The sequence below is a fragment of the Podarcis tiliguerta genome, assembly GCF_965153285.1.
Source record: "Podarcis tiliguerta genome assembly, chromosome: 5".
Lineage (NCBI taxonomy): Eukaryota > Metazoa > Chordata > Lepidosauria > Squamata > Lacertidae > Podarcis > Podarcis tiliguerta.
Window position 1 is genome coordinate 63486095 of NC_139538.1, and position 13769 is coordinate 63499863.

At 44.3% G+C, this 13769-nt stretch overlaps 1 protein-coding gene across 1 annotated transcript in view; it reads right to left on the bottom strand.

Moving 5' to 3' along the window:
* Positions 1-7706: 7706 nt before the first annotated feature.
* LOC310677872 (uncharacterized protein) overlaps positions 7707-13769 on the bottom strand; it is a 45443-nt gene continuing 39380 nt past the window's right edge. The window contains exons 17-20 of the mRNA XM_083441053.1: positions 12155-12301; positions 9943-10014; positions 9443-9508; positions 7707-7964 (exon numbers count right to left, since the gene is read on the bottom strand). Of these exons, the coding sequence (XP_083297179.1) occupies positions 7731-7964; positions 9443-9508; positions 9943-10014; positions 12155-12301 (519 nt within the window). The 3' untranslated portion in view covers positions 7707-7730. The remainder of the gene's footprint in view (positions 7965-9442; positions 9509-9942; positions 10015-12154; positions 12302-13769) is intronic.

Genomic DNA, 13769 nt, shown 5'->3' on the forward strand with positions numbered 1-13769 from the left:
ACCGCTGCCCATTTTCATTCATAGACAAGAGTCCCAATGTAACTTGTTGATAAGGCTCAAAGTCTGAATATTTTGATGGATCTTGCCTTCTTCTTCTTTTTTTGGTTTCCATATTTCATCCGTTACCAAATTGTGTGACATCTCTGCTTTTGTGTGCACGTGAGCACAATCATTTACTTTTGACTACAGTAACCCCTTCCTCCTCTGCCCCCATTCTCATTCCCTAGGCCTCTTCCTTGAATGTTACGACTAAAACCATCTGTGTCACATGACTCAGAGACTGTGACAGCCATTCTTTGTTCCTTACATGAACTTCCTGTTTGCTCATATTCCTGAGCCCTTTCCAGGCATTCCTATGACACATGAGCCAGAGGTGCCCCCAACATTGCCACAAGAGCAGATGCTACAGGGCAAGAGGGCAGGTAATATAGGAGCAAGTGTGAAGCAGATGGAAGCTCACAAGTGAGAGGGAACATAGCTCATCCCAATCCTGGCTGGGCACATATCAGGATCCATATTGCCTCAGAAAAAAAATCCTGAGCCATAAAGGATTCTTTTATACTGCTATAGATTTGTTATTGTTTGAGCACATGCCAGGGGCCAAATTGAATAAGATAGAACAAACCTGAGCCCCAAAAGTGGACCTTACTGCCCATCTACAAATATCCCCTTTGGGGGCAAAGTGCTTGAGGCAGGGATGGCTGTGTAGCTTCAGCTGTACAGTGGAACCTTGGTTCTTGAACGTAATCCATTCTGGAAGTCCATTCAACTCCGAAACAATTTGAAAACCAAGGCATGGCTTCCAGTTGACCTCAGGAGCTTCTTGCACTCAAGGAGAAGCCACATCGGATGTTTGGCTTCCAAAAAGCATTCAAAAACCAGAACACTTACTTCCGGGTTTTCGTTGTTCGGGAGCTGATTTGTTCGTCAACTAAGCTGTTCTAAACCAAGGTTCCACTGTACTTGCATGAGACAGACCACAGTGGTTCCCTGGTTTATGAACTTAATCTATTCCTGAAGTCCATTCTTAAAACAAATCTGTTCTTAAACCGATGAACACTTTCCCTAATGATGCCTCCCACCAGTGCCCTTCCACCGTTAGGCTTCCATTTGTAGACTGAGGTAAAGTTCGCAAACTGGAACACTACTTCCAGTTTTGCAGATTTCATAAACTGAATAGTTTGTTAACAGGGCTGTTTGTAAACCGAGGTACCACTGTATCTTGACCCATTTCTATTTGACTTCAGATCTGATTTTGGTGTGAAAACAGATTTGGCTCAACACAAGACAGTTGAGGAGTGGAGCAGATGTGCTGCCCCTTCACCCATCCAGTTTAAACCCATATTTGTTATTCTTAATGCTTTAATAACCTTCTGGGCCCAGTCGCTTCAAGCATGTATATAACTCTGTGCTGGCATAGCTGTCAAGGCTGTTATTATACCAGCTTGACAGGCTAGGGATTTGTTTTGGACTTATTTTTAAAAAGAAATTATGAGAAACCATCAACTGCAATATTTTTTCTTCCAGAGGGTATTTTGTTTATTGTCAAATAATAACCATCATCTGTTAACACTTCATACTCTTCACTGGGGTGTCCTTTGTAGCAAATCACCTCACTCTGAAAGAACAAAAAACAGATTTTTAAATTCATAACATTTTAATCTATCTGCTGGAGAGTAGACCTTTAAGCAGCCACTTTTAACAGTATGTTGGTAAGGTCATTATATGGTTTAGTCACTAGTCAGGAATTTCTTGTGCCTCCTATGTTCTTGTTTAAAAGTCACAATAAGGGTGTTCATGTTGGGATACTGCCAGGGAGACAAAGTCCATCATGACTCCACGTCATCTCCGGACGTCCATCGATCTCCCGTAGACACGCAGTATCAGCAATTAGCAACAGGAGCTCCAGAAATAGCTTGCCACATTCCAGAACTGATGCACGCTCTATCAGCAGATAATGCACAGCGAAAGATGCAGTCAGGAGAGCATGATTTACAAGTTTATTCAGCGTTGATCAGAACAAAGAAAAACATGACTGCCTGCTTGAGAGTTCCGGCAGAGAGAGAAAAACGAAAACAAAGACACAACAGAAACATCCTGTGAAACAGGAAATACGCAGACTCTGACACAAAAAGCCTGCTGCCTTTTAAGGTGGAACGGAAATATCCTAACAGTTCACACATTACATTCACAAATAATCTAGCTGTATTGTCAAAGTGTTATTCACAGGCAATGTTCAATGAGCGTACAGTCTGTGTACACAGTAGTTGAACTGTATATAGAAGCTAAGGACTTCTTCACACAAACACTTACAAATGTGAAAGAGACACCTTCTACCTGTGTTCATTGTGTGAAGAAGCCTATGAATGATCTTGTATAGTTTTATCACTAGTGTACCATCTAAGCCATTTATGAAAAATGGCTCTTATCTTGTTATTTCTTTCCTTTAATAATTGGTTTGTAAAGGTAAAGGTAAAGGGACCCCTGACTATTAGGTCCAGTCATGACCGATTCTGGGGTTGCGGTGCTCATCTTGCTTTATTGGCTGAGGGAGCCGGCGTACAGCTTCCGGGTCATGTGGTCAGCATGACTAAGCCGCTTCTGGCAAACCAGAGCAGCGCACGGAAACGCCATTTACCTTCCCGCCGGAGCGGTACCTATTTATCTACTTGCACTGTGATGTGCTTTCAAACTGCTAGGTGGGCAGGAGCTGGGACCAAGCAACAGGAGCAGTGCACGGAAACGTTGTTTACCTTCCCGCCGGAGCGGTACCTATTTCTCTACTTGCACTTTGATGTGCTTTCAAACTGCTAGGTTGGCAGGAGCAGGGACCGAGCAACGGGAGCTCACCCCACCGTGGGGATTCAAACCGCCAGAGACAGCTGAACAGTGGATTATTTACACTAGTACAAATAGGAACTGGCTTTCTGTAGAAGGTTCTGAATGAGTAGGTCATGCATTTATAAAGACCATGACACAAAGTGAAAATTCCCCCATGGAAGAAAACAGCAGGCCATATTTTACGCGTTTGTAACCTGCCTGGGAACCATATGGTGATAACTAGGCTATAAATACATACAAATGTACTAATAGTCATTCCCCTCATGATCACATGTCAAACCAGTTAGACCTTGTTAGCATATGCATAGTACTAATTATGTTGCAAACTATACGATATAGACAATGCCTGCATCTATTTTTTACGTTGTTAAAAAACAACTCTGAAAATTCCAGTCCTCCACAGGATTCTCATCTTCATAAAGGTAAAGGTACCCCTGCCCGTATGGGCCAGTCTTGACAGACTCTAGGGTTCTGCGCTCATCTCACTCTAGAGGCCGGGAGCCAGCGCTGTCCGCAGACACTTCCGGGTCACGTGGCCAGCGTGACGAAGCTGCTCTGGCGAACCGGCACCAGAGCAGCACACGGAAACGCCGTTTACCTTCCTGCTATAAAGCGGTACCTATTTATCTACTTGCACTTAAGGGTGCTTTCGAACTGCTAGGTGGGCAGGAGCTGGGACTGAACGACGGGAGCTCACCCTGCCGCGGGGAATCGAACCGCCGACCATGCAATCGGCAAGTCCTAGGTGCTGAGGTTTTACCTACAGTGCCACCCGCGTCCCCTCTCATCTTCATAGTTCCTTACAAAACATAAAGATATATGGAAGACTGTGGAAGCAGACAAGAAGTGTGAATAGACGAAGCACAACTCACACTATTTGCATTGTTTCTAGTTTCTAGAGCTATCTTCACCTTAAGTCAGAGATGGTTAAGTGTTAGCTCTCCACTGCTGGTTCCCACTGGTTCCCACCATTGCTGGTTCCCACTATTGGCCATGCTGGCTGGGGCTGATGGGGGCCAGAATACAACCACATCCAGATGACCACAGGTTGCCCACTGCTTTAAAATATATATATATGTATGTATTTAAATGCTAGCCACAGCATATTTTACTTGTCTTCTATTACTTTCTGAGCTCTGAGCACAGTACAGAGAAGCCAAGTCAACGTAGCTGTCAGGGGTTCAGGAGCAGAGTCACAGGAGAGGGAGGAAACGGAGAGCGAGGGGGAGGAGTCTGAAGGAAATGTCAGCGACGACAGTAGTCCGAGGTCTCTGAGTCTCTCCAGTGACTCGGAGGATTCACAGAAAGGGGCCCCCATGGTCAGGGCAAGGGGAGTGCCAAGGGGGACACCTCGGGAAGAAGGGGCCAGAGGGGACTCAGAGAGTAGCAGCTGGAAATCCGGACCAGCGTCCCCCCCAGAGTGCAGTAGGGGGGAGGAGTCCAAGGCATCGGGATCAGGGAGCGCGCAGGCAGAGGGAGAACGTGAGGCAGGAGTGACCACACCCTCGTCAGGGAGCGAGGAAACGGTCATCCGGAAAGTTAAACGCGCGCGCGCGCCAAGTTCAAATGTACAGGAGGGCGGCAAGGTGGGCAGCCCGGGTAGGGAGCCAGGTCCTAAAGCCCGCCGAAGAGAGGGGGAGGAGTCAGAGGGGTCAAGCTCTGCGTCAGAAGAGTCCAGGAGGAATGAGACCCCGGGGGGTAGTAAGACCCAGAGGAAGAGAGAGAGAAGGAAGAGGTGGAGTAAGATTAGAGTCTTAAACTGGTGCACAGGGGGCGGAGACCCAGACAGAGCTTCGCCGGTCTAAAGTCCAGACGTAGAGCTGGGACGCTGAGACTTGTAAATGGAGACTATTCTTCAATAAAGACTTTGATACTGTACTATCGGGTAGCGTTGGTCCTTGGTGAGCTGGGACCCGGAGCCAGCTCTGACAGTAGCCTTCCTGCATTCCATTTAATTCTGTCTCCTTTGGGAATAGCAAGGAAAGACCAACATCAAACATATTAACTGTTTCTTGGAACTGATGAATAATTCCTTTGCTTTCCAGGCTATGAACATCTTTGATGAGAGCCTAATATATTGAAGACAAGAGTTTTGCTTACTGATATCCTGCACCCCTAAAACATAGAATAAGTAAATATATTACCTTCCAGAGTCATCTTGCTCTGTTTAGACAGCAGGATCTTCAAATGATGCCTCCGTAAACAACGCCACCACTTCCAATTGCCAAAGTTTTAAAATTAAGATGTGTTTTTAACGGAACTTGGTTGCACCCATCACTGTGCAGCCTGAGGGAGTGATTTGCTATTCCCCTCTTCTTCCTGTGAACCCTCAAAATCTCCACTCAACCTTCTGCAGCAGATTTGTAGGGTAGGAAAGATGATATTTCCTGGGTCCTGCTCAGTAATATTCAACAGTGACTAGCTGGCCTCAAACTGCCTTCATCACCCTCCATTCCTACCTATTTGCCCTCTCACCTTGTGGCATCAGCTCTTGTGGACAATGACAGGGGCACATCTGATTCATCCTTCATAGGAATGCCTGAAAAGGGCTTTGGAGTATGAGCAAACAGGAAGTTCACATTAGGATAATAATATAATAATAATTTATTATTTGTACCCCGCCCATCTGGCTGGGTTTCCCCAGCCACTCTGGGCGGCTTCCAACAATGAAAAATACACTAAAATGCCACATATTAAAAACTTCCCTGAACAGGGCTGCCTTCAGATGTCTTCTGAATGTCAGGTAGTTGTTTATCGCTTTGACATCTGATGGGAGGGCGTTCCACAGGGCAGGTGCCACTACCAAAAAGGCCCTCTGCCTGGTTCCCTGTAACTTGGCCTCTCGCAGTGAGAGACCGCCAGAAGGCCCTCGGAGCTGGACCTCAGTGTCCGGGCAGAACGATGTGTCTGTCACATTCTCTGATGAACGTGGCATTGATGGTTTTAGTGGGCATAGTCAGGATAGAGGCCTGAGCCATAACAGAAGGATAGGAAAGAGAGGTTGCTGTAGTCAAAGTTGTAAGATGACTACTAGGCTCACCTGTGCAGAAACATGTGAACCAGAGTTGTCAAACAATTTGTTTCAGGATCAAATATGGCAAGAAAAAGAGAAGGAAGGATGCATCACAATGCTCCTAATTCAATAAGGTGGATGGAGACACTGTCCATGAATGAAAATGAGCAATATTTTACTTGTTTATTTAGCAAATAGTTTCTAAGTGGTTTGCAATTGCAAAATCAATGCATAATTAAATGAAACAATGGGCAATCCATTGGGGCATTAAGTCACCCTTAATTATATATATATATATATATATATACACACACACACACACACACACACACACACACAATTAACATCATAAAACTAATGCAATAAAATCAGGAGTTCATTTTAGGAGAATGCCTGCCTTAACAGGTGTGTTTACATGACCCAATGGAATACCAATGCAGATTGGGCCTCTTGTATTTTAGCCAGGAGGGAATTCCACAACACTGGCACCAGCAGTGAAAAAGCCCATTTCTGTGTTACCATGTCTTCTGTGAGGAGGCAAAGACTTGGAAGGATAGATGAGAAGTTTGCTCTGTGTTGTGCTGAGTTTTAAATGGTGATGAAACATCCAAGCCGTATGTTGCTGCAGGCAGCAGGAGCTGCAAGACCGGATGGAGATGAAGATTTCTGAAGAGAGAGCTGGGTGCCACCAGGATATGGATCCTACTGAAATGGAAACTAGTGAGAGAGGCTTGGAAATGGATCCCTGAGGAACTCCATCCCAAAGTGATGGTGTTGCTTATAAGTGAGATTAAACCAAACCTAGGATGAGATTCATTTGAGTGTCGTTCATACACAGACACTGTCACATACCTGTTGTTGTTTAGTCGTTTAGTTGTGTCCGACTCTTCGTGACCCCATGGACCAGAGCACGCCAGGCACTCCTCCCCCAGTTTGGTCAAACTCATGTTGGTAGCTTCGAGAACACTATCCAACCATCTCGTCCTCTGTCATCCCCTTCTCCTTGTGCCCTCCATCTTTCCCAACATCAGGATCTTTTCCAGCGAGTCTTCTCTTCTCATGAGGTGGCCAAAGTATCAGAGTCTCAGCTTCAGGATCTGTCCTTCCAGTGAGCACTCAGGGCTGATTTCCTTAAGAATGGATAGGTTTGATCTTCTCGCAGTCCATGGGACTCTCAAGAGTGTCCTCCAGCACCATAATTCAAAATTCTTCGGCGATCAGCCTTCTTTATGGTCCAGCTCTCACATCCATACATCACTACTGGGAAAACCATGGCTTTAACTATACGGACCTACAGAACTTCTCAATTCACTAAAACACCTTGCTTAAGAAACCAGTTAGGACAGGTTTTGCAAGTGTGCATGAATGCAAGAAAGCTTTAACATATCCGCCAACATTTCTTTAATGAAATGCTATTACATGATAATTATAATAAAATTTTTATTATTTATACCCCACCCATCTGATTGTGTTGCCCCAGGCACTCTGGGCATGTTCCAACATATATAAAAGCATAATAACACATTAAACTTTCCCTGGGAAGAAAGATTGATTGTTAAGCTACTCTGACAACTGTAGCTCTGTGAGAGGAACAGGGCTTTCTTAGCAACTCTCAGCACCCTTAACAAACTACACTTCCCAGCATTCTTTGGGGAAACGATAACTGTTAAAATGGTATCATAGTGCTTCAAATGTATGGGGCAAATGTGACCAAAACAATGGACATGATCCAGGGGAAAAAATGAAGCACCTTTAAATACTAGAAAGGCTTGCCACACCAGCATAACTTACTGCACAGGGTTTGTTGTGACAGGTGTTAAAGAAAGATGTATCAATAAAGGAAATGAAGTGGAATCCATCTTAGCAAAGTATTTATTTACAGAGACTTTCCCATCAACTCTATGATTTTGCTGTACAGGAGCCTGGGGGCACTGAGGCCCCAGAGAAAATCCCAGTGGTTCCAGTGTGATATATTTTCATAGTAAATCAGGTTAGTGATGCGAGGAAGTAAGAAGTCTATATCTCCTGGGGTTGCAATTATGTCATTCCCCCCAAACCACACTGCAGTTGGCACAGTCATGTCCTCTATTTTATATTCAGGAGGAAAGCTCTGGAAAGTAAAAGACAGAGGATCATTAAACACCCATAAACACACAAGTGCTCTTAGTGACAGCATCTTGACACAATTCAGACTGCCTGTGGGCTGTTCACAGGATTATATGAAGGATGGGTTTTTCTTGATTCTGACTGGAACACTCATGGTCTTCTAACATGCTTTGAATGGGGTTGGAGCTCACATATTACTAAGCTTCTAGTCATGTGACAGAAACCACAATCACACAAAGCGTGTTCTCCTTCAGGGAGAGCACGTGTTGCAGTGGGGTCTGCTGAGCCACCCCTCTGTTACAAGGCAGGGTCTCTAAAGATGGCCTGGGGCAGTGATTGGTTCACTGGGTTGCTGGGGTAAAAGTTATGTTACAATTTTGGTGGGAGGGGTAAAAGGTTTAAATACTCTGCACGCAGCCTTGTACTTTCTCTTTTGCTGCGTGCAACGGATCACCCGCCCACCCTCCCTAGAGTAAGGGGTTGTTGCATTGACCTTGCTATGCCTGTCATGGGGTCGTCTGTCTTTGAGCAGGGGCCTGGTAGGAATTTTTCCACCTGGCAAATTGGCTGGCTGGGTGGTTTTTGCCTACTGCGTAGCAAATCGTCACAACTTGTAAGGTTGTGGTTAGGCATTGGTTATAAATCTGGTGGAGGAGGGGTTAGGATAGGCTGTGCCTGCCCCTCCGTGGTTGCTGCGGAAAGGGAATTCCGTTAAAGGAATCCTGGGGCTTGCCATCTTTTCGTCCAATCCCTGGAATGGGACTAGGGCCGGCAAGCCTTCGGGGAGCAGGCGGGTGAGAGTTGAGGGTCTGTGTCTCAGCTCCAATTCCTCCCCGACTTGCTTTCCCCCACACTGTCTTTCGGTGGTGCCCGGAAGTCAGTTCTGTCCCCAGGCGGGGGGACAGATAGTCTTAACCAATGCCTAAACAACCACTCACAGTTTGTATTTGAATAAAGTTGTGGCCAAAATCATGCCAAAAATCTTAAACAAAAATTACATGTCTGTTGTGAGTTATTTGGGGGGTGAATTGGGGACCTCGACACGCAACTACACACATCCAGGCCCTCCCTTTAGACTTTGGCCAAATGTGTGGATCATATTCACATTAACTCAGAGCTATTGCATATTTGTGGTTAGATTGTTGAACTAGGACTTGGAGACCAAAGTTTACTTCCCCACTCATTCATGAAGTTCATGGAGTGACCCTGGATCAGTCACAATGACTCTTGGCTTCCCCATAGGGGAATAATGGGGAGGAGGAGAGCCATGTGTGCTGCCTTGAACTCTGCCGAGAAAAGGTGGGATGTATATAAATAAATGAATAAAATAATTGAGCTTTCACCTGGGAAGAAATCTAAATGGTTAATATTATCTGGGTTGTGCTGGTACGCAACAAGTCTCATTTCAGACCCAATCTAAATAAGTGTCCTTGATGCAGAGTTCTATTTTCACTGTAAAAAAAAATAATTGCTCTCTCTTACCTGGTTATATATTGCCTGATTCTTATCCCCGTAGTCAAAACTCCTGAATATTCCCGATTCTCTTACCTATCAAAATAATAGGAAAGCCATAGATATTATATGATACGTATTACTGAGGATTGTGAAAACCCTGCCGTTGAGAAAACTAAATATTGTTTTCTCAATATTGAGAAAACAATATTGTGGAAATGTAAAGGCAGCTTACAAAGAGGTTTACAGGGATATATATATATATATATATATATATATATATATATCCTCATTAGCAAAGACCTGTCAGCTCTGTCTACATAAAGAAAACCAGGATTTAAACTCCTATTAGAACAACAGTACAAACATAAAATGGCTTAATTTTTGTAGCGACTTCCCAGGGAATGTTAAGTGTACTAACTCTTCCATAATTCTTAGCTTTGAAAGTTTAGTGTTATAAACTTGAATTTGTGATTTTGAGTGTACATGCAAGCATAGAACTCTATTCTTCAAAGTGTAAAACTCTCTACCTGTTTCCAGTGTACAATGTTTTTAGATGATGTTCGATCTGGAAAGTGAGCTGCATATACATCCAGTCGACTCTGAAAGTAAAGTTTGAAAAACAACACTTTTTTAAAAAAACGAAAGAAAAAAAAAACAGAAAAGCTAGTGGAAAGAAGAAGAAAAACATCAGTTACCCTACAAATTAGTGCTACAACAATTGCTGGGGCAGCTTAGTTGAGAAAAAGGGTGAGCTAGAAAGTATACAATTATGCATAGTTTGCAAAGAATGGAGAGAAGAGGGACATTATGCTCCCCCTTGCATTACAAGAACAAGATTGGCTTTAAAAGGGGTTAATACAAATTCATGGGTGATATAACTACATGGCTATGTAATGTCTCTAGTGACAGAGGCAATACAGTGGTGCCCCGCAAGACGAATGCCTTGCAAGACGGAAAACCCGCTAGACGAAAGGGTTTTCCGTTTTTCGATGCGCATTGCAGGACGAATTTCCCTATGGGCTTGCTTCGCAAGACGAAAATGTCTTGCGAGTCTTGAGATTTTTTTTCGCTCCCCACCCCCTTTTTCTAAGCCGCTAAACCGCTAATAGCCTTTTAGCAGCTAATCCGCTAATCCCTTAAGCCGCTAATAGCCGCTAATAGCCGCTAAACCGCTAATAGCGCTAATCTGCTAAGCCGCTAATAGGGTTGCTTCGCAAGACGAAGAAACCGCTAGACAAAGAGACTCGCAGAACGAATTAATTTCGTCTTGCGAGGCACCACTGTCTACCTCTGAGTAGCAGTTGCTGGGGAAAAGGACTAGGGAGATTGAGGCCCTGCTTGCGGATTTCCTATAGGAATCAGGTTGGCCACTATGAAAACAGGATGCAGGCATGCCAACTCCATGAGGAATCCCAAAGTAAGTAGAACAAAATTGGGGTGAAACACACCAGACGTGCATAGCTTCAAATGTATGTGATCACTCCATGTTTGTTTTCTTTGCAGTTGTTGGCATCCGTTTGTCTTGAGAAGCGGGTAGAGTGCACCTCCGCAGTGCGTTAGCTACTGCTAAAGTCACCTCCCTGGAGTGCAAGTCTGGGCAATGTGCATAGAGGCTGCCCAAATAACAAGACCCCTCTCTCGGCCTGGCTGATGTGGTCCAAAGGAAAGCAGAGCAAGACATTTGGCAACAGTTTGGCTGCAGGAGTTGCTGGAAGGAGGTGTACAAGGCACCATCCAAACAGTCTTTGGATTTGTGTAGGGCTTACTCAGCCTTTTCTTCTTCTGAAGATATCCCACATGGCAACAGAGGTTTAGGATCAGAGTCTTCCTTTGGGCTACTTTCCCAAGTTGATGAGCCCCATTCTGCCCCTCACTTCTCTCTAGAGCATGTGCAAAAAAACACCTTCTTGACTGTTGGACCCGCTATTGGTCCGCTCACATGCAGGGGAAGCCCCTAACTCACTGAGAGTTTGAGACCCATCAACTACCCTCACCTGGTTTAACCAGCCAGTCGAAGCTGTTCCTGGAGTGTGGCCACTAGCAAAGCTGACAGCTTCTAGGAGCCACAAGTGAGAGCTGAGTGCAGGGTGGGGGGACAAAGGTGGACAAACTACACCAGAAGGAACATGACATGTCCCCCATCAAAGGTACTACCCTTCCCTATACACCCCACACACCCCTCTGGTGGGATAGCACCACCTTGTGGTGGTAATAGGGAACTAAGAAGATACATCTGATTGAAAAAGGGACCAGAATAAGAACTTGAGCCATTTTACAAAGTGAAATTTGGGCAAGCGATTCCAGAAAACATTGGAAGTATAGTAGAAATGAAGGCATATTTGTTTTGGTTGGTTTTTTTAAAAATACACTTTCTGATCTGAAATCAGATCATATCAGGGCTCCAGACATGTGCATCCCCAACCCCCAAACCAGTAAAAGTCAGTGGCTGCAATGCTACACCCATTTCCATGACAATAAATCCCATTGAACTGAATGAGACTTGCATCTGAATAGACATGTGTAGGAGTGTGCTGTAATAGGGCAACGCTAGGCACATCTACTCAGAAGTAAGTTCTCTTAAGCTCAGTGAGACTTGCTTTCCATGCATACCTGACTTCAGTCTTCCTCTAAGTGAGCTTTCAATTTTCCATGGGGCTTTTCACCCCTGAAAAATGGAACCTCATGAAAATTCAGCAAACCAGTAATTAGCTACTGTGACCTCTTCACACGTCTACATACCATATTTATATTTGTAAAATTGATTCCACCCGAAAGGAAAATGGTATATGCACAGCCTGTATGCAGTAGTGAAACACTGCATATTGTGTTGATGAAGTATTTCAAAGCCTTGTAAGGCAGGTAAAATTCTCCTCTGACAAGCAGCCCCTGCCAAAGATATAAAAGGTGTTACTTATATTGAACTTTAATTGTTTTTGTCCGACTGCCCTGCGCATCCTCAGCCCCTGTAGGGTATGAGAGGGATCCCTTCCAAGGCCTAAGCCAAGGTTCCTACATCTGAAATTCAATAAAGTTGCGGCCTAATTTTAAACCCATACACTGTTGTCATGTCTCATTGGGGGGGGGGGGTAGGCTCCAGGTTCAGGGTTTAGCACGTGAGCTCGCAAAATGTGTTACTTATATTGAACTTCAATTGTTTTTGTTTGTAGAATTAGCTGTGTCTCTAGAGATTTCCTTGTTGCTGTTTGCACCTCTTAAAAGGTTAAAATTGGAGAGTGGGAGGGGGCACCTATAGTGTGACCCCAATGTCCCTGCATGCACCAGGGGACCTATTCCATCTCCAACCCTGCTACATTCAGTGAGAAAGCTGAAAGGGGATTGTAAGACCATTCAGCTGAACATGCCTGGTTCTAATTGCAGGGAAGCTTGCAAGGATAATCTGACTGATCTACTTAGCAAAGGAAGGTTGGGATAATAATAATAATAATAATAATAATAATAATAATAATAATAATAAATTAATTAATTTATACCCCGCTCATCTGGCTAGGTTTCCCCAGCCACTCTGGGCAGCTTCCAACAAAATATTAAAATACAATAGTCTGTTAAACATTCAAAGCTTCCCTAAATGTCTTCAGATGTCTTCCAAAAGTCTGGTAGTTGTTTTTCTCTTTGATATTTGGTGGGAGGGCATTGCACAGGGCAGGTGCCACTACCAAGAAGGCCCTCTGCCTGGTTCCCTGTAACTTGGCTTCTCACAGAGAGGGAACCACCAGAAGGCCCTCGGCGCTGGACCTCAGTGTATGGGCAGAACAATGGGGGTGGAGACGCTCCTTCAGATATACTGGACCGAGGCCATTTAGGGCTTTAAAGGTCAGCACCAAAACTTTGAATTGTACTCGGATACGTGTGGATGGATGAATCTGACAATTACATTTCTCTCGGTTTCTCATTTTCCCACACTTAAGTTCAGTTTTTCACATTTCCACATTAGTTTGCAATTTTTATTTTTAAAAAGTCCACATGAAAATTGTCATTGTCCATTTCCCAGATACATACTTTTTTGTACGTAATTTTGCCTAGTACACACAATTTTTATATAGCATTTCTCCCTTTATAATGCATTCCAGAAGCTATTTTAATTAATGTATGCATTTCTTTGCACATTTTACTTCAGATTAGGAATTTTTGAGAAATGAGCAATTGTGTGCCAAGGCACCTGAGCCACAAAGTGCCCAGGAGAACAATAAAGGACACTGACACGAAATATATTGGTTTATGGGTTCAAATAGGTCACAACGTAATTGGTTACAGATGTGAGTGGTTTGGCTTAGGGCCTGGGGTGAAACCAGGCTATATCTTGACTCCTGCCCACCTGCGGGGAGTCCACTTAAGG